The following is a 21,891-nucleotide window of genomic DNA, read 5'->3' as shown; positions in this document are numbered from 1 at the left end:
CTTCAGCGCGAAATTATAGCTAATTTGCCTAAAAACGTCAGGTGGTCATAATAATCTGGCCACTCAGTGTGTGTGTGTGTGTATGTATGTATGTATGTATGTATATATATATATATATATGTATGTATATATAATATATGAATTATATATGAGATAATCTGCTAGTTAATCGGATACCAGCAACCTGCAATCTGATTGGTGCAATCTCATTTTGTTTTACAGTTACAGCTTGCTGAATCAATATAATTAATTTTCTGATCAGCTCACAAACACTCTTGCATACAGTATACTGTATATTCATTCAGTAAATCAGTGTGAAAATGGAAGAAAATTAACAATTCTGCTTAATTCTGTAATCTCCTCTTGGCCTTAGGATTGAACTACAGGGAGAAGAGGCTCTTGATGAAACTGGGCCCACAGAACATATGGATGAGTATTACTCTTCCTCATTGCAATTACCTACTGACCCAGAAGAGCCACAGACCGAAACGTATGATGAAACAAACAGCTGGGATCCTACCTCTACTCCACTTCCTGCTGCTGAACTGCCAACACTGGTAAATGTCATCATAATTAGCATATATATGTCAGTCATTATGGGGTAACTAACACACACATAGATTATCCTGTAGAAAATGCCCCCCATTACCTAATGCTTTTTACTTTAGCACCATTTCTAGTGGAAAGTCACTCAATCTCTGATGCTAATAGAGATTATACAAATCTCTTCAACAAACCATTAAAATCTACTCCATCGGAAATGTACCTTCTGGTGGGTGTGGGCTGTCAAATACTGTGCTGGGTACTGGAAGGCACTGGGACAGTCAAACTTGTAATGTTGTCTCAAATAACTTTACATTGACATGTTAACTTTCATGTTTGTTCCTGAACTAAAGGTCGACAAAGAGACAAATACGGAAGAAACAGTTCATGAAAATATTTCAGTGCGGCCAAAGGACAGAAGTAGTCTTAGTGGAAGACAGCGACCATTTGTTAGAAACAGCATGATCGTACGGTCACAGACGTTCTCCCCAGGAGAGAAGAACCAGTACATTTGTAGGGTAAGTGGTCTTACTATACAGAAGTGCATCTACACAGAAAGATGCGTGTTTGTGTATATGCGTATACCGGTGTACACAAATGCAATTTACACAATGTCAGTAAACTTAAACAATTACAGTCCTATGGATTTTGCTACCTTTGTGACATCATTAAAAAATATATCTAGCTACTGTTTTGCTTGTTCGGAGATGTTGGGGAACATACATTTTCTAGGCTGGATGTTTAGTAGAAGGCTATCTTTCAGTTGTGTAATTCAGATGAATACAGTGCACTAAATAAACCAAGTTTACCACCACACACCCTCTTCCCCACTGTCCTATATCCGAAACTGCAAAAAAGAAAAATGTTGTATAATATCCACAGCCTCAAAGTCACGCCACAAGCAGACAAAACATGCCACTCAGTGGCTCTGTCTAAACTCAGATCCTTCTGTTTGGCAAAGCAAACGTGTACAGCCAGCATGATTGGGATATGGTCTGTTGTTTTGTTGGACTGATAGAATTGTATGATAACTTCTTCTTGCCAGTATGTTTGAGTCTTTCAGCTTAAAGTGTACTTCCACTACTTTACATTTGTTGCATGTTTCTATTCACATAGCATAACTTAAAGTGACACTAAACTCAGGAATTAAATCTTAAAATGCATTCAAGTACCCCAACTATTACTTGTGCATCACTCAGCTATAGATCCTCAAATCATCTCTGAATTGATGCTGACACTGTCCTTCCTTCTGGAGGGTGGCTACTTTTGTTACCTATGGTCCCACTGCTCCAAGCTCACTCTTGTGATATACTACAATCTCATACTAATGTGTAATGAAGTTATAGTCTACAACTGTATCACAGGAGTGAACTTGGAGCAGTAGCTACTTTACAACACATACCGGGGACCATGGGGAACAAAAGTAGCCACCTTCCAGAAGGAAGGCCAGTGTCAGCAGCAATTCAGAAATCATTTGAGGATCTACAACCGAGTGATACACAAATAAGGTCCATTTGTTAATAGTTAAGGTACTTGAATGTATTTTTAAGATTTAAAGACGAATTATTGTTTTTACTAACCCTTGCAGTAGGGCTACCCCCGCACTGCAAGGGTGAACTGCTTGTTTATGTCTAGGTTAAAAAAAAAAAAAAGTTACATTCACTCGATGCTTCGAGCCAGCTTGTTCTTAGACTGGTCCTTCCACCCTCTCTCCCCCTCCCGTGCAGCATTCTAAGGTCCTGTAAATAATCACTGTGTAAATAGACATGAGGACGCTGAGGAAGATGACAATGCTGCAGCAGAGGAGGAGAGAGGCTGGTGGGAGTTCTATGACAGCTGGTAACCTCGGTGCTTCGGGTGAGTAGAACTTTGTTATTTTTTAACCTAGGCAAAAACGAGCACTTAACCCTTGCAGTGCGGAGGTAGCCCCACTGGAAGGGTTAAGAAAATGTTTTCCTGGAATTCTTCTTTAAAGGAGGATTATGAGATGAGTGAGATACACTCATCCCAATAGTTAGAACTGACATGTGACATTGCAGCGGTCACACGTCAGCTCTATAGATCGAGAACTAAGTGATCACATGCCGCTGATTGCTCAATTCACGATCTTCTCCCAACAGATAGTGGTGACTGTAAGTTCCTGCTATATGCTCAGTTTTTGGTCACAGGAGGACGTTAGTTCTCTGTGACCCAAAAAAGAACTACGGACAAAAAAGTTTTGGCTACAGTTCTCTTAACTCCTGAGTTTAGTGTCACTTTTTTTGCTGCTTCTACAATACAAGAAAAGTTGTTATTCTCTGTACTGAGTTTTGCTCTGGAATGCAAGGGGGGCTGTGCAGGTTAATGTTACTATAACTAACCTGGTCTGTACTGTGCTGGCAGATAACATTATCAGCTGTAAACTAGATTTCAACACAGTCTGTCCTAACAAAGGGTTAAAGATGTAGAAGCATTGTATGTTAATGAGGGGAAGCCCGGCCTGTCCCTGGTTTTTCCATGGGGACAGAAAGCGTTTCCTGTCACTAGTTTAATAAAAGAGAAGTTTGCAAAGGCCAGCTAAACAGAAACACCTAAAAGGCAAGAAATACTTTATTTAAAAAAAAACATATTTTTTGATATAGTGGCGATAAAGTGGGATTTTTCCAAATTTCACTGCAAAAGTGGAGCTACACTTTAAACTTTGAAAAGCAAATCTGGTTAGCAAACCCCATCGTGGACCCAAACTGCTAGTGAAACCAGCACATGTCTGATTTAGAGCTATGCTCCTGTTCTTGTAGATTCTTTTCACTTTTGTCACTGTGGGGAGGATGTATAATATTGTCAGGTCTGATGACCTGCATTTTCACTAGAGAAGGAATACTCTGACACAGAAGCATGCATCAGATGCTGTGTAGCAAATCTCCATATCCCTGCCCAGCACTAACTTTTATAGTGGAGATATCCTTCGTAATATATTTGATATATTAGACAACATTTCATAAATGTACCGTCTTTTTCTTATGGCGGGTGGAAAACATCCCCATGATAATTGTACATTGGCACCGTGTTGGCTGTCCAGGTGTATGGTGTCACATCACAATCCCTTATTCATTTCTATATGACAGAGCCACAGAGAACCAACTAGTAGACTGCTACTGAAAAGTTTGTTTTTTCTTTTAACTAGCCAGATGGATTGTACAAATCTGTCATCTGACAGGACCCTTAAGTACTGAGAAACTCCAAATATTTTTGTGTCAACTCTAACAACCATAATACATTGCAGCACACATCGTGAGACAGAAATAGCAAGTTTCTATACAAATAATCAGGATCTATGTAACAATATTAAAATACTAAAAGGGTTACAAGAACATTTGTGAACCTAATTGTACCATGTTCTGTGTTCGTGGAACTTGACCATCAGATAAGTGGAGAATAGAATTATATCCTGTTCATTTAAACTTGGCACATTTTGGAGGTGACTAGAGGTCACTGCGCATCCTGTATATTCTATATCATTTGCCTGGCTAAATCTGGCATCTCCATTATTTATGCTTCCGATATCAAATATCACCAGATAATCTGAGGCCATTTTAAAGAATGGGATCAGCATCTTGGCCTTTCATCCAGTCCTAAGCAGAGACATCGCTCAGAAATCCTCACTTGCTCTATTCTTGTGTAAGCTGACCCTAGTGTCTTTAAGTCTTGCATTAAACGTTGAATTCTTGCCAAAAACGACATTATCTCCACTTGAATGAAGACACACCCTTTGCTTGAAATAAAATGCAATGTTAACCCTTCTCACCTGGAAGTGAATTTTCAATGGGCAAAAAATAATATGGTGCTTTCTGGATGCATTTGCTTTTGTTTTGCTTCAATAATTCCTTCTACAATTCTAATACAAAATTGTAGAATTTATATCTGGAGTGTGATGGAATATAGGACTGTACAGTGTATTAGCCATGAGCAGAAGGGGCAGCAGCCCAGAGGGCAGAGAAGACGGGGTGGGCATGTGCTGCTGAATATAATTAAAACTGATTTACCAAAATTGCAGTTGTCCAGGGAAATGCAGAGTATAAGAAAGCATTGGATAAAAGCGATGCATTATGGAAAAGATGTGCTGCTGACGTTTTGCATTTTTTGGGGAGGTGGGCAGTTGTCACATAAATTGCCCACTTATTTACACCCTTGGCTACAAGTGTGCCTAATGGTATTTACAGATTGCGTGATTAAAGTGGAACTATGGTAAAATTATAAAGCCATATATGTGAGGTACATTGCCCATACCAGTAAGACTGGGCTGTGTGTTTTCCTGAATAAGCAGCACAGTGGTGTAGTGGTTAGTGCTTGTGCTGTGCAGCACTGGGGGTCCCTGGTTCAAATACCGGCCAGGTCACTAACTGCAAGGACTTTGCATGTTCTCCCTATGCTTGCGTGGGTTTCCTCCCGGGTACTCCGGTTTCCTCCCACACTCCAAAAACATGCCGTTAGGTTAATTGGCTCCTGTCTAAATTGGCCCCGTATGTATGCATGTGAGATAAGGACGTTAGATTGTAAGCTCCTTGAGGGCAGGGAACGATGTGAATGTGCACTATGTAAAGGGCTGCTCAAGTTGTCAGTGCTATGTAAATACCAACAATAAATATAAATACCCCTTGGAATCACATCGCTCTGCAATGAAGACAGCAGGGGATTCCTCGATCAGTGCTCATCAGCATTAATGGAGGAATCTGATATATATTTTCTTCATTTCAACCTGTGGACTGAACGAAGAAAATATGTCTTGTTTGCCCGGCTTTATTTGTAGGTCACATCGGGAGGTGAAATTAAAGGAAAGAAAGTCTGAAAGAAGAAAACTAATGCAGCCCCTACACCCAAGTGTTCAATATATTTTCGTTTTTGGGTTTTGATATGCTTTAATGTGTCATCTTGCTTTGAAAATGTTTATCACTCGGAGAGGAAAAACAAGATGCTTTAGATGGACTTTGAATGCACTTTTTTTTATCATCTTCCTTTTACGTATTTCTTGCAGTTAAATCGAAGTGACAGTGACAGCTCAACTCTTGCTAAGAAGTCTCCTTTTGTAAGGAATGCAACAGAACGGCGCAGTCTGAGAGTAAAAAGGGTATGTAACAAGCACAAAATATAGAAGTAGATGACAGCTATAAAATAATTGTTCCTGGAATATCTACTGATGTAAAATAATAGTGTATGATTAATTGTGAATTGCAAATAATAAATGTAATCTAAATGCAAGGTGATGGTGTAATGACAGCTTAAGGCTTATTTTAAGCCAGTGTGCATCATTTGTAAGAGTGTATAAAATGTATGTAAAGGCGTTGCACATATTTCAGCATCCCCGGCCTTCCTTTTCATCAATTAAGGCTCCACCCAAAATGAGTCATTTCTTTGGAGCCACCACGTTGGTCATGCTTTATTTACCTTTAAATCCACACTGTGAGGAACCACTGCTCTAAATGTCCTCTGATGATTTGATTGGGAAGGTAAAAGTAGCATTAAAGGCTGAGAGTTTTTTTACTTTAATGCATTCTGTGCATTAAAGTAAAAAGCGCCCAGTACCTGAACACAAATCTCAGTCCCTTTACTCCTGGTACCTGATAATTGGAGAGGGACCCGAGTCAAGAATAGATTTATACATCACAGTGAGGATTTTCTCATATTTAGGTGAAACAGAAAGGTGATATACGCTATGTTCACTTTTTGTAGTGCTGCTAAGGAATATTTAATAATACATTTATTTTGGTATCCGATAAATACCGCACCATAAGATCTTTGTGAAACAATAATTATTCTTTGTTAGGAAAACCTTATCTATTATTCAATATTTCCAGGTTTACCATTAACAATAGGTGGATTTTACTTTTTACCTCTGTTATTCTTTTAAAGGGATTGGTACAGTGTACAAAAGCAGAATATGTGCTGATAACTTACTTTACGTATGGGGAACGTGGCACAATTCACCTTCAGCTTTTATAACAGTCACTCATACAAATAATGTGCTTAGTTACTCAGAAATATATCTTGTTAGGCTCAGAAATTACCTGGTTAGATCCATCAAATCACATGGAATAGAAACATTATTTTATTTTCACTATTTTCTTTAACTGTACATTTATGCCTATTATTATTATTATTATTATTATTAGCCTGTATGTCAGGCAATGACACGAAGAGCAATGCATGAATGTCGCGAAAGGACTTCTCTAGACTTGGAGCTGGATCTGCAAGCATCAAGGACTAGACAGAGCCGACTTAATGATGAGCTACAGTCCCTAAGAGACCTAAAGCAAAGATTAGAGGAGATGAAAGCCATTGGGGAGACTGAACTACCACCATATGTCCTGGAGGATGAACGCTTCCAGAAGCTGCTAAAACTAGCAGAAAAGAAGGTAATAATGCCTTGCTATGAACAGTGACTCCATTACAGGGAATGTCATTTAGCAAATTTCCTGACCGACGAATTGTTTTTAAAAGTGTATGTGTAATGTGTGTATTTTATATTTATTGAAATATATATATATCTATCTATCTATGTAGGACAGCATAGGTCTTTTTAAAGCGATTGTAGCAATATCCACAGCTGCGGTTGACCCAGCTTAGAACTACACAATGAATATATATCAGTTTGACCAGGTACGAGATTGCAATCAGTATATTGGAGCAGGTATATGTGAATCAGGAGATGTCCATGTGTGATCGTCTCAGTTACTAAGCTGTGATACAAATTGATACACTGTGTATGTCAGCAGTACCCGTTGCTGCGGTTCAAGCTTACAAAGATGTGGAACTTTACAATGAAAATAACAGTTTGATCAGATGCAAGATGGAACGTCTATATGTGAGGAGATTTCTGCTATAGTTCATGGGATCATCTCACTCAACACCTGTGATACAAATTGATACACTGTGCATTTATGTCATCATGTACCATAGCTATTATATCGATGGATGCCCGGGGCTTTTGCTCAATGACAGATGCTTTTAATGTTGATGTACTAGCTTTATATGGGTTACCTATGACACATGGATATGTAAATGCACAATATCTGATTTCTACAGGTTATAGACCCTTGTGGTGTAGTGGATATGACTGTGATATGCAGAAAATTATATTCAAATTCCTGTTGCCAAGCCACCTGCAACTAAAACCTGTATCACGTTATGACTATACATTGCTCTCATGGTGTTTTGTGCATCGGCACGGCATTTAAACAAAATGTGACTTCAGGATATATCAATCATTTGAGGCTCCTGCCTTTTGACAATCATCAAGATTATTATTATTATTATTATTCTAAAGGGGATGCATGTTTTTTTTTTTACTGAGTGGTGTTATTTTTAGATGTGTTCCATAAAATTAGTTTTTTATATATAGCCTGTTCTCTCTTAAAAGTCCTACTTACCCCAAGTGCTCAGCTTTTCATAAACATTTTCATTCAAGTATATTCTTCAAAAGCCGCAAAGGATAGACATCCGATTTGTGAACACCAAATGCCTTTGCAAGCATAGGTATTGCTTTGTAAATGTAGCAGTGACATCATCATTGTGCTGTACATAGCCTGTGCAGAGAGCAGAGCTGTGGAAGGGATGTAGTAGACTTACCCACTACAGGCTGCCTGCAGAAAACTAGAGAAGGGCCGGATACAGAACCAGTCACCCTGCAAAAGGAGGACGAGTAGCAGTGATCAGTCTTTAAGAGGACAAGGGTCTGAGAATACAAGATTCTTGCTTTTGTTTTCAACCAGACCTATAATCTGTCATAACTGGATAAAGTGAATGCATTAGTAAAATATACAGTATTTGTGTGTATTACACAATGTTAGGTTTCCTGCACTGTAGCTCAAATGTGACCTGCCTATAAAATAGTTGGCTGCCAATAGAATAACCCGCTAACTGAAGTTATGTAATACATCCTAGCAAGTGGTGCTTTAGAAGTAAATGACAGATTGTGGTTTTATTTGTCTGTAGGCTGAACAATCAAAGGAGGAACAAAAGCAAGGACTGAGCGCTGAAAAATTAATGAGAAAAGCCTCCAAGGACGTGTGCAGGCTGCGGGAACAGAGCCAGAAAGTGCCTCTACAAGTACAATCTTTCAGGTGAGCGTCTGAAACTTGACACTGCATTGCAACACTGCCATATTAGAGTGGAACTCCCTTCTTTCCCCTTGTGATCATACACTTTACCAGTGAATTAGGCTACAGACATGCAGATGTCCTACGAGAAAAAGAAGTAGTAAGATTTATGTCCATTCACAGATTGCTGCCTCAACATCAGCTTTCTCAGAGATTTCCCAAGTGAGATAAGAAAACCTTTGGACTGTTGGAAGCATTCATTATTGTCCCACAGGGAAGCACTTAAAAGCATTTAGTATTAGAAAAGCAGAGCTAATATGGTTATGCTTGTGTGAGGATAACAGACTGAGGTTTTTGCACACTGCAAGTCTACTTTCTTTTGTATATAGTATACACCAAACACCCTAGTAAACCAGTCATGGCTATAGCAATGAAGTAATCTGTACATTTAATATTATTATAATTCTGCAAGTTTCACTATAAAAGATTATATTGACCCATCACCTAGGTTAAAGCTAGCCATACAACCTCAATTCCAAAAAAGTTGGGACGCTGTGTAAAATCTACATAAAAACAAAATGCAATGATTTGTAAATCTCATAAACTCATATTTTATTCACCATAGAAAATAGAAAACATATCAAATGCTTAAACTGAGAATATGGACCATTTTAAGAAAATAATAAGGTGATTTTGAAATGGATGGTAGCAACACGTCTCAAAAAAGGTGGGACAGGGGCCATGTTTACCACGGTGTACCATCCTCTCTTCTATTAACAACACTCTGTAAACATCCGGGAACTGAGGAGACCAGTTGCTGGAGTTTTGGGAGAGGAATGTTGCCCCATTCTTGCTCCAAATATTTTCAATTGGTGAAAGGTCTGGACTGCAGGCAGGTCGGGTAAGCACCCGGACTCTTCTACTATGAAGTCATGCTGTTGTCATAGATGCAGTATGTGGTTTAGCATTGTTCTGCTGAAATATTCAAAGCCTTCCCTGAAAAAGACGTCACCTGGATGGGAGCATATGCTGCTCTAAAACCTGGATATATCTTTCAGCATTGATGGTGCCTTTCTAGATGTGCAAGCTGCCCATTCCGTATGCACTAATGCACCCCCATAACATCAGAGATGCATGCTTATGAGCTGAGCGCTGATAACAAGCCGGAAGGTCCCTCTTATCTTTAGTCCGGAGGATGCAGTGCCCATGGTTGCTAAAAAGAATGTAAAATTTCGATTCGTCTGACCACAGAACAGTTTTCCACTTGGCCACAGACCATTTTAAATGATCTTTGGCCCAGAGAAGACAGCAGCGTTTCTGGATCATGTTCAATTACAGCTTCTTCTTCGCATGATAGAGCTTTAACTTGCGTTTTTTGATGGCACAGTGAACTGTTCGCAGACAGTGATTTTGGAAGTATTCCGGAGCCCATGCAGTGATGTCCATCACATAATGATGCCTGTTTTTAATGCAGTGCCGTCTGAGGGCCCGAAGATCAGAGGCATCCAATATTGTGTTTCAGCCTTGTCCCTTGTGCACATATACTTCCCCAGATTCTCAGAATATTTTTGATGATATATTTAAAGTCTTTGCAATTTTACATTGAGGAACATTATCCTGAAATTTTTTGATGCAGCTTTTCGCAGATTGGAGAACCTCTGCCTATCTTTACTTCTGACACACTCTGACTCTCTAAGATGCTCTTTTTATACCTCATGTTACTGACCTGTTGCCAATTAACCTAATTAGTTGAAACATTTTCTTCCAGCTCTTCCTTGTCAGTACCACTTCCTTTGCCAGCTTTTTGTTGCCCTGTCCCAACTTTTTTGAGACGTGTTGCTGCCATCAATTTCAAAATTGCCTTATTTTTTCTCAGTTTAAACATTTGATATGTTTCATATCTTCTATTGTGAATTAAATATGGGTTTATGAGATTAGCAAATCATTGCATTCTGTTTTTATGTAGATTTTACAGATTTTGGGAATTTTTGCGGTTGTACATGGCTCAGATTTTGGCACCATCTGGCTCGAAAAAGGCCGATTTAATAATCGATTGAGGCGGGTGGAACATGATCTGGCAAACAGATGCAGTCACTGTTTAAATATCCAGGCAGCTGCAGGTGTTGTGGCTGTTGGGTGTGCCAACAGGGGAGATTCCTCCATCCATGCACGTCCTCCATCTTTACACGTATGGATCGCATCACTTAATTTGTTTAAAAATGTCTCAGCCCTCCTGAGGTCCAGTAGTTGCTACTTTGTCAACTGCCTGAAATATTCAAACTTGTCCTGTTGAAACACACTATGCTCCTCTGCATATTAGGGTATCCTGTGTTTCTGGATGCCCGAGGGCCTAAGGTGGCAATGAAAGATACATGCAGACTCCTTTTTTGCATAAAAAAACTTATTTTACTATACTTCCACACATACTGTAGCTAATGTTAGAGGAAATATATTTGCATCATACCTTTTATATTCCATAAACAAAAAAAGAATATGTATATAATTAAGTGCAATAGTAGACAGCAGTACCCTAAACCTGAAACATGATCTTAGCATACGTCAAGCTTTTCTTTTGCCCTGTTTGAACGGATATAAAAAGTGTCTGGTTCTATAATCTGCTATAACAATACTTGAAACTCAAAAATACGTTTTGGGAGGAGTAACCTTGTACAGAAATATAGTTTCAATAGTTTTTATTGGTATCAACAAGGACAAAAGTGGAGAAACCAGTAAAAGTGTACACCATTCAATATGCATCGCAAAGCAGCATTTCCAATCAAAAAGGTCTAGAGCCAGTAGTACATTACACACATGTGTTGCATAGAAAGTCACACTGAGATCATAGTTACACTGATAAGGAATATCTCAGATGTGTCTGAGAAAAATACACAAGTCTTAACGAAACAAAAATAACAGGAAGTAAACCAGACATATAGCATGGTAATATGTAAAACTATGGAAAGAGAACAAAATGAGACCAAAGAATATAAAATCTTACCAATAAATCTCACTCATTGAAAATACCCGCATGCAACAGTCTAAGCATTAGATTATTTGCTTTAAGTCCCAGAAATGTTACGCTCTGAAAGTATTCCTGCCATCAAGAGTTGTAGACAATTCACAAATGTTCACATGTCCAGTATGTGTATGTACAAAAGACAAACAAAGCAACAGTGGATGACAAAATAAAATAGTTGAACAAGCTAAGACAGTCTTGAGTGAGTCAGTATAACAGACCCAACAATTGGTTAGATCTATTGCTGCAATATTTAGCAAGATGTTTACAGAGAGAAGATCGGTTGTTCTTAGGGGAAATATTAGAAATGTATGGCACACGGTACCTTCCACATTTGAAAGCATTATATCAGGACATATTAAAGCCCTGTGTCCAAAAATCAAACCAAAGCCTATGCAGCATATATTGACTATGATCTGAGAGTCATGACCGTGCTGCCCGATCAGGGATGCATAGTGCATCATTTATATTCAGCACTTTTTCCATGATCATTTATGTTACTATCATTTAGGTATACTATTTAGGTTATATCATGAACCAGCCCCAGACATCCTTTAAAGAAAACAGCATTCTTTATTGTATTACACTGCTATTCATCCATTATACATATTATTAACACCAGTGGGAATAGGATTATGTCATGCTTTGTTAAGCACATGTACTTCCTACATTTATCTGGTGTCAAAAGAAAGTTATTTTGGTTTTCAAACAAATGATGCCTGAAACCTGATTCAGTTTTCTGTTTCTACTGTACCCATTCTTTACATTTTGTACACATGCGATTCATTTTTCCCATGTGGTTAGCATATAACATCTACTTTAATGCTGTTCACCAGTAATAAGTTAAATGAACTAATGGTTTTACATATAGGGATCACACCGCAGCAAGGAGTGCAAACAATTTTACACAGCCACAAAAGAAAGAAAGCACTCCTATAACAAGTTACTGCATATGAATTACTACAAAAAATGTTAATTACTATTAATACAATTACAGAAAGCTTGAGTATACAAAAATACAAATAACACATCCTAGCCCATAAACCATTTAAAAACAACCACACTTGCAAATAATAATGGAATACCCACAGTAAAGCATAACCTGCCCCTGTAATACATACATTGGTGAAAAAAAGACCAAGGTCTTGCAGGCTTAGTAATGTGAAATAGTGAACATGTAGAGCATATAAGAATATTAGAGCCGAGCTCAATTCAAAATTTGCATGCATTGGCTAGGGTAGAAGTGTATGCAACTCCTGAAGAAGTGGCTTAGCCATGATGCACCTAGACCATGGGCTTATTGGTTTACCTTTTTTTTTGACTGACTACTCCTCCTTTTGCATCATTGGGGGTATTACATTATGATTTGTGTTTTGTTTTTAGGGTGTATTGTTTGTATTTTTGTATGCACCAGCTTTTTGTAATTCCATTAATAATCTTTTTGATAATTGCTATGCGATTAGGAGTGTTCTCTTTGTTTGTGGTTGTATTACCTAATTGTGGCAAATCGGTGTATTGTTTTCCATCTAACAAAATAAGTAGACATCACAAGGTGCCTTTATTTACATTTATATTTGGCAAATCATTCATGGTGCAGCCAGGACCCCCAACATTAAGCTGGAATAGCTTGACTTTTTTCTCTGTCATTTCTACCCATCTCACAGCAGACAAAGTGTCCACATTGTGTTGTGGGATGCCGCAGCGGCCTTCTATTTTCTATAAATAGAAAGCTTCTTATGTTCCCAACAGAGCTCATATGACAGCCTGGACAGTATTGCCTGCGAGCAAAATTGGAAACAAAAAACTCGGGGTGGACCACTTCCACTTGATTCATTTTTCCATTCCTATTGTCATACATTGTCTCTAAGCATCCAACATATCATCACTTGTTAAAGTGCATTTTTTTCTAATACTATTATTTGCAATCAGATGTTAATGCCTGCTGTACATCTCACTACAAAGCATTCTTCATTATAATTTTCTATTCATATAACCGCTCTGTATACTTCAGCTCTCTATCAAAAAGAACAATTAACAAGCCAACCTGTTCTGACTGCACCTAAAACAAAGTGACCCTAAAACTCTGCAGTAGGCACCTTGCTCCTATTGTCATAGTACTGCCTGTCTGGGAGTCTAGACCCTGACAATCCTATGTGAATACAGTGTAGAGCTGCAGCTAACGATTATTTTAAAAAATCGATTAGTTAGCCGATTATTAAGTTCGATTAATCGGTTAATCGGATAAACTATAAAATAAAGTTTAAAAAATGGCTCCAGTGATGGGACTACTAGTTTGTATTGAGGTTGTAATCCACCACAGGAGCAAGCTTGGACCGGTGGAAGTAAAAAAGAAAAAAAAAGATAGTGTGGTGTGCAATATAGTGAAATGGAAAGTGTAAAATTATACAGCAATGCATGCAGAATGGCAACGGCTATAGAGGACTACAAAACCCAGCAAAAGCGCATTCTGCATTGCGCTGTATAATGTACTATTGCTGGGTTTTGCAGTCCTCTATAGCTGGTGGTATTTAGCATTGTACCACTTTATAATGTATTATTGCTGGGATTTGTTGTACTCTTCTACAGCTGGTGGTATTCTGCATTGCGCTGTATAATGTATTATTGCGTGGACTTGTAGTCCTCTATACAGCGCAATGCAGAATATCACCAGCTATAGAGGAGTACAACAAATCCCAGCAATAGTACATTATACATACAGTGTATAATGCATTGCTGGGATTTGTATTCCTATGTATAATATACAGCACAATGTACCATCAGCTATAGAGAAATACAAATCCCAGCAATACATTATAGAGCACCATGTGTGGGAAAGTGCAGGCTTACCTGAGCAGTCTTCCAGCAACTTGCTTCTGAGATTGGACCTGTCTATCAGCTGCTGTCATCCCCCCACCCCTGCTCCTCCTTACTACATCTCCCCGCGTGCCTTGCCGATCGTGGATGGGCAGGAAATGTGAGGCGGGGAGGAGGTGCGGCGTGTGGAGCGTGGATGCGAGCGGGTCTGGCAGCGGCGAGGAGGAGGTGGGGAGGAGGTGCGGCGCACAGCGTGTGGAGCCGTGAACAGGGCCAACTGATCGGAAGCCGATTAATCGATTATTGAAAAAGTTGACAACTTTTTCAATAATCGATTATAATCGATTATGTCGATTAGTTGTTGCAGCCCTAATACAGTGTTTTTGAAAATTTGCATTATCCTGTGACAGACCTGGGGAGAAGTAATTCGGGCATTGAGCTCTCTAGTGTAAGTAGCTGGTAGTGCAAATGTACCCGATACCCAGATCAGGCTTTTCAGAGGGCATGAGAAGCCCATCGAATGCCTGTTGTAAAGCTTCAGGGTTACAAGTACAGATTTTCTTTAAAAGACAATTCTGTTATCCTACCGAGTTCTTATTTTACTCTGAAAAAAGTAATGGACTAATAAACCAAAAGCACAAGTTGGTTTATAAATAACCATAAACAGAGGTATCGTAGGAAGTTACAATATTTAACAGCTTGTGTACCTTGGGCATGCCATGTACACCCCAAAAAAACGTAATCAACATACATAGTAGTCCCTGTCCCTCTCCCTGTGCTAACAAAAGAAACAATCCTTGCTGTCATCTCTGAGCCTGATGAAGGGGTCCCTGTGTGGCCCCGAAAGCGTTTGCATATGAGGGGCGGCATTCTTCAATAAATCAATACCTAAACTGCTGCAATTATTGCTGGAGGGGTGGGGGGGGTCGTGTGACGTTCTTCAATCCGCTCCCTGTGCTGTCATTCCTTCTGAAGCTCTTGCTTGCAATCCCTGGCTGTAATTTTGCTTGGTGAGTATTACATCTGCTGTGAAGAGAAGCGTTTATAAACAGTGTTTGCAAACCCTGTTCAGAAGTATCATTCAACAATACAATCAGGGAATTTATGAACATGTGTGCAACAAAAAATTTTGTGGCGAAGACCAAAATGTCATTCTAACTAACCACAAAATGTTATCTCTGTTATGCATCTTTTTCAAAGTGTCCTTGTAACACATTCCGGTTTTCTGACTCACTGCACATGCTTTGTAACATTTTGCATAATTTCACAACTGCGCAGTAATTGTATCCAGCATTTGTGACATCAAAAATTCACCAAAGTGTCACATATCCTAGAAGTTCTCCTGAGCACTTAAAGTATTGCAAAGATACTTCACCATCACGTCCTCAAGTCAGCTGAGCACTTCAGGACTATTCCACTGTCATCCAGGAGGTTCCCCGCAAGCCTGAGACAATTTAGAGACAATACTCCTTATGAAGGGATTTATGAATGAGACATGAACTAGGAAAATAAATCTGTCACTATATCAACTAGAAATCACCTTTGCATTTTGTCACGTGGGCGAAATCGCCTGTCGCTCAAAAAGGTGCAGGAGCTATTTTGAGGCGGTTATGGTCCCATAGACATCTCTATGCATTGAAAACCGCGTGGTTATCGCAGCAAAAAAAAATCCCGCGGGCAAAAACAGCTCAATTGCCTAGTTGTGTGTCCATCATGGGAGCGAGCTTAGAGTGGTGGCTACTTTACAACACACACAGGGACCATGGGGAACAAAAGAAGCCACCCTCCAGAAGGAAGGACAGTGTCAGCACCAATTTAGGGATGTTATGAGGATCTACACCCGAGTTCTACACAAATAAAATCAATTTTTGTTAATAGTTAAGGTACCTTGATGCATTTTTAAGATTTAACTCCTAAGTTTAGTGTCACTTTAAATATACTTCCCTTAATCCTTTGTGGGATCCACAATCATTTTACTTTAGGATTCTGGTCCTGTGTAATAATTCTACTGTATTTTTCCTCATATTCACTGCACATGCCGTATAAGAAATGTTCAAACCTGACAAAGACCCAGAATGCACTGCTTCAGTAACTGACAGGTCAGCTTGTGTCATAATACACTTAAGCAAATGGTGCTTTGCTAGAGGAGGGGAAAAAATGCTGCCAAATGTGTTTTTTTTTTCCTCTTTGTTTTGGGGGTTTTTACTCCACCAGAGCTTGATGACAGAAAAAAAAAAAACTACATTGGTTACACAGCTTTATTGTATGTAAATTGTAGGGCTGTGCAAATTAATAATTAGTTTCTCGATTAATCGTTAATCTTTTTGATCGATAAAAATTTTTTTCATCGATTTAATTTTTTTTTTAAACTCTCTGCACGAGCGCCAGCCAAGGCATTGGCCTATACACATACAGCACAGCAATGAAGTCATACAATGAACTAGGATCACACTAATCCAGCACGTTATTATTCTGAGTTGCCCCACGTGATTAATAACGTGCTGGATTAGTGTGATCCTAGTTAATTTTATTACTTCATTGCTGTGCTTTATGTGTATAGGCCAATGTAGTTGGATCTGTATGTGCATTATAATTAATCGAAATGAATCAATCGATTTAAAAAAAAATTTGATTAATCGAACACAAAAATGTTAATCATTACCAGCCCTAGTAAATTGTATTTGTCCTGCTCAAAGGTTCATTTCATTAGCTTTTGAGATACATTTGTTATTAAAAGGCAAAATCTGCTAGACACGGCAGAGTTCCTGTCCACAAATATAAGATACTGCAATTTGCCTGTAACCAGACGAAAATAACTGATAATCTAGAAATAAAATACACCAAACACTCCATAGAATCCCAGTTTTAGACAAATCACATGTGTTGTATTTCTATTACTGTGTTGTGTTCGGTATTGAGGTTTTTGGGTCGGTTGTAGTCTAAATAAATGGTGACCTTGCTTAAATGTAACTGAGGATTGCAGTTCTGTAAGTGGCTTTGCCTTTGTTTGTAGAACAAAGCGGCTTCGGGGGGGACAGCGCCCCTAGTGTTCCAGATGAAGACGGGAGTACAACTCTGTGCCTTTGTATGACACTGAAAGAATAGCTCTCCATAACATGTATTTTTCTTAGAAGGAGTAATATCTCATTATCTAGTTTTCTCTGTGAGCCAAGTTGCACTAAGTACATTATAGCAGGCTGTCCTCTACTGTTATTAGCAATCTTCTAAGAATCCTGAAGGGAAGCTGGCGCCACACTGCTCAGTGTCCTTTGTCTTTGGGTTAGCTGTTTGAATTTACAGATAATTACTTATTTGCAGACGCGAATCGATCTGACCGTTTCTCTGTATGTACTAAAAACAGATTAGAACCTCAGACTCATGTTGCTTTTCTTTCTTGCAGGGAGAAGATTGCTTATTTCACCAGAGCCAAGATCAGCATCCCATCTCTCTCTGCTGATGATGTATAATTTTATTTTATTTTTTAATTTCACAGCTGTATTTTTCCAGTTGCCCATCTTTTTAGATGAACTGTTTTGTAGCATAGCTCTTGCTTTTATCCTAAAACAGAGTATTTTTTTACATTTAGCCTTTAATTTGTAATATATCTTGTGTTGAATTAATTACTAGAGGGAGATTAAAAAACACCAAAAAATACACACAAAAAAGAAAAAGAAAAAACCAAAGTAGAGTAATTTGGTACACTGATGGTAATTTTGTACAGTTTGTATGTGTCACATACACGTATTCATAATGTTTTGTAAAGTTGGAGCAAAGAGACAGTGACGGTATGTATTTCTGTTAAACTGCACTGTGCTCAATCGCATTTTTTTTTTTTTCAATGGACTGGTTTAACTATTCATGTAAGCTGACTGTGAAAATGGCTGACAAGCCGAGAAGTTGACATTTGCACCATAGACTTTTTGGGAGTCAATATAATTTTCCAGAACTCGAAGGCTGCCTCATGAACCAGGTGCTTCAGTGTCCCTAGTGGTGCCATTGCTACCGTTGGTATTGACCATGTACAAAAACAGCATTATGGGAGGTTGTAGGTTGGCGCAGCCATACAGCTGCACACTCAGTTATAAGCTTGGTTAGAGTTACAGTAACGGAGAATAAAGTTACTTTATTAGCAAACCATACCGTAAGCTGGCAAGTACGCTACATTAACATTTATGAGAAGGCAGGATCCCTTACATTTGTTTTGAGTAACAGGATACCTATCTGTATACACATATTCTTAAAGGGTGTATCAAAATACTATACAAAATTATGTAAAAGTGCTCCCTCCATATTCTCACACATTTGTTGCTTTAAGGTGTGATCATAAACCCATAGGGGTCTATTTATAAACTATTCGGTAGGCTGTTTGTTCTGCTAATATCAGTGACTGTTCACTCAGTGCGAATATATATTCCAAAAGAAATGTTCTTTAGTGGTTTTTTTCTTGACAAGGGGAATGAGTTTTCGAATGTTGTCCTGAAATATTGCATCATGGCCACTAGATGGAGCTAACGGAGCGTAGGAAATAAGTTTTTATTGTTTATGCTCCTTAGCACCATCTAGTGGTCATCATTTGGTGTTACAAGGGAGAAAAAAAAACAACTATAGAACATTTGTTTTGGCATACATCACAGATAATAAAGTGTATAAATAGATCCCATAGTATGTCTTGTCCTGTTTATGTCACCTATAGGTTCTGGAAGGATTTTTTGGTGGACAGTGTAGGCTGCTGTGTACCAACACAGATCCAGCATTTTGTGTGTCTTCATTTTGCACATGCAGCACTTCCCACTGACCACAGGGGGTCCTTCAAGAGCCTATACCAGCATAAGAGAACAAGGCAGGTAATTGTGGATTTTTTATGCCTTGCTTTAAAATATCAACAATGAAGATTGGTGTTGGTCTTAAAGCATTTATTCCATGGAGAATTTAATTGCAGCAGTAGAATATTTAAATATATAATATTTAACCTATCAAGGGAAATTGGCCTGTCAGCTGCAGTAAATCTTCAGGTCTTACAATGCCACCAAGGACTGCTAGACCTTGTAGTTCAACTGCTGTTGACCCATGGATTGTAATTCAAATTATGCTAAACATTTACTCAGAGACCCTTGTAGCAAAAAGGATTTTTTTAATTGAAGCTAAATATTCAGCAAAACAGTAAGTTATATGTAATAAATATAATTCACATAAACACCATCACCAAAGATGAAGATATCTGGACACAATTGTCCCAGGCAAGCATATAATGGTATAGCATAGCAGGATAGATAGCAAAACATACCCCTTCATCTCCATCGCAGTATACTGAATAGAGTTCTCAGCATTTTGTTACTGTTTGTTATATTTCACATTTGTCAAGGTTTTGATAGCTCTTCTTTTCTGGATATTTTACAATGTCAGCCTTTTTTTTTTAACCTGAAGCATTCTGGCTTTAGATATGTTGCTGGAAAAAAAAACTTAGTGTAAACTTAGGGTTTTTTTTTTTTGAAGGGAGGTTGTTGTGGAAAAATGCCTGGCGCTCTCTTTTTGATCCAACTGTGGTACAGTCCTAGGACAGCTCTAAGATCTCTTTGCGAGAGCCCCTTGTTACATACCACAGACAAGTTCATTTTGGGTCCCAGTCATTAAACAGGGCTGTCAGTCACTTAGTGAAGTAATAACAATATGCCCCCTTTCCTATTCGAAGGCTTTGGATTTTCTCATACATACTGCTCTTGCCAATTCCCATGCAGATAAAGTGTATAAAATTTCCCCGGCACGTTATCTTGCCAAGCTGGTATGTGAATTGTGTAGGTTTCCAACCAAGATGAAAATGCTTGTCAGGATTAGAAAGAATTGGAGCCAACATACATGTTTTACGTAATTATGGTCATTACTGGAATAAACCTGCGTTCTAGTTCCAGGTTCTTAGGTACAAAAATGCCCATTGACGTTTTCCTTCTTGACCTAATATTTTATTTTTTAATTTCCTTGACTTCTTTCAAGAGCATGTCATATGCTGCTTTACCTTTTTTTAATATATATTTTTAAGCTTTTAAGTTTGCTTGATTTCCAGTCAGCACATAATATCAAATATGAGTGGAGAGCTGTAATAGGACAGCGATTGATCTAAAACATATGCAAATTTACTTACAGCGTGGCAGCCATTTAATATACTGGAGTTGTTGGCTGGTGTTTTAACCATATCCTTCGCTCTTCGTGGAAAAGAAAAAAGTGCCACTGTGTACAGTCATTTCCACACGTGGGATCCCAACGGGTCTCTCATAGCATAAGTGCTCCCCTCAGCTTCTTGTCTTCCCTTTTCTGCACATTCTCTATCACAGTACCTCATACCACTTTTAATGATGGGTTATAAACAATTGGCTGTTTTTTGTTTGTTCTGCCATATTTCAACACTAACTTTAACTGCAAATCTATATTTTCTTGTGAAAACTATGCTGAAAATGTACACTTTTTATTTGGCGGTTTAGTGAATATCAAAAAGCACTGCCATAGGCAAGAAGAAGGTATTGGGTACTTTGGGAATGTTCATTGGGTTTGTGTAAAAGGGTTCCAGACAAGAGACAGCTTTTAAGAGCTTTGAGCTGGGTCATGTTGGGTCCCTTTTTACAGTGAACACTTAATGGGGCACCACTTTCACTTGTCATTGGAACCAGTATTTCTCAACCCATGAATATTTTTCATTTCAAATGATTGTACTGTATTCATTTTCTGTCAATTGTTTGCTTTACTTCCTATGGAAGCCCTATATTTGCTGCCCTTCTACTATTTGCTGCACAGCCCAGTGTCCTTGCCTTTTAAGCAGTTTTCTTAAAATGGACTTTCAAATATAAGAAAACCGCTATACTACTATCTAGAAAAATGAAGTGTGCATTTCTCTATTTCTCTTTAAAGCTTTATATTACTCCACATAAATATATACAAACTAGGGGTGCACCGATACTAGTATCGGTGCAAATACCAAGTATTGGGGCGAGTACTCATACTCGCCCAAAATGCTCCGATACCGGAACTTCCGGTCAAAGGGAGATCTCCCGGCGAGTACTGGGAAAAAAATATCAGTACGCGATACCAAAAAATCCTCATTCTTTTACCTACATATCCTAATAAAATAGCACTCATAGGTATGCTGTTTTATTGGAATGGATGACCTGTAAAGTCTGTTTTACTAACACTGTAGTGAGTGGGGGTGAAGACCAGTGTTGCTGTGTGGAGAGATCTCAAGCAGTTTTTTTTTTGTTCTTGTTTTTCCTCCTCGAAGATAGTATAAGCAGCGGTGTGTAGTCATTTCTAGAACTTAGTGCTGTCCTGCTAAACCTTTTTTTCTTGGTTGACTGTTGGCTGTTTCTTAAAATCCTTTAAAATGGAAAAAAAAACCCACATAAAGCATTCAGTGAGCAACTTGACAAAACATTTTTTCCTGCATTTCTGATTCCTAAATAG

The 21,891-nt window shown here is 38.5% G+C and overlaps 1 protein-coding gene across 1 annotated transcript in view; it reads left to right on the top strand.

Moving 5' to 3' along the window:
* Positions 1-17,912, top strand: part of WWC2 (WW and C2 domain containing 2) — a 162,973-nt gene extending 145,061 nt beyond the window's left edge. Inside the window, exons 18-23 of the mRNA XM_018576217.1 lie at positions 374-557; positions 897-1,061; positions 5,555-5,647; positions 6,690-6,932; positions 8,512-8,639; positions 17,846-17,912. Coding sequence (XP_018431719.1) covers positions 374-557; positions 897-1,061; positions 5,555-5,647; positions 6,690-6,932; positions 8,512-8,639; positions 17,846-17,912 — 880 coding nt within the window. The remainder of the gene's footprint in view (positions 1-373; positions 558-896; positions 1,062-5,554; positions 5,648-6,689; positions 6,933-8,511; positions 8,640-17,845) is intronic.
* Positions 17,913-21,891: the final 3,979 nt, after the last annotated feature.

This window comes from Nanorana parkeri, unplaced genomic scaffold (genome assembly GCF_000935625.1).
Source record: "Nanorana parkeri isolate BGI_ZX_2015 unplaced genomic scaffold, ASM93562v1 scaffold60, whole genome shotgun sequence".
Taxonomy (NCBI): domain Eukaryota; kingdom Metazoa; phylum Chordata; class Amphibia; order Anura; family Dicroglossidae; genus Nanorana; species Nanorana parkeri.
The sequence above is the reverse complement of the archived record's forward strand: the minus strand, read 5'-3'. Positions and strand labels throughout refer to the sequence as shown.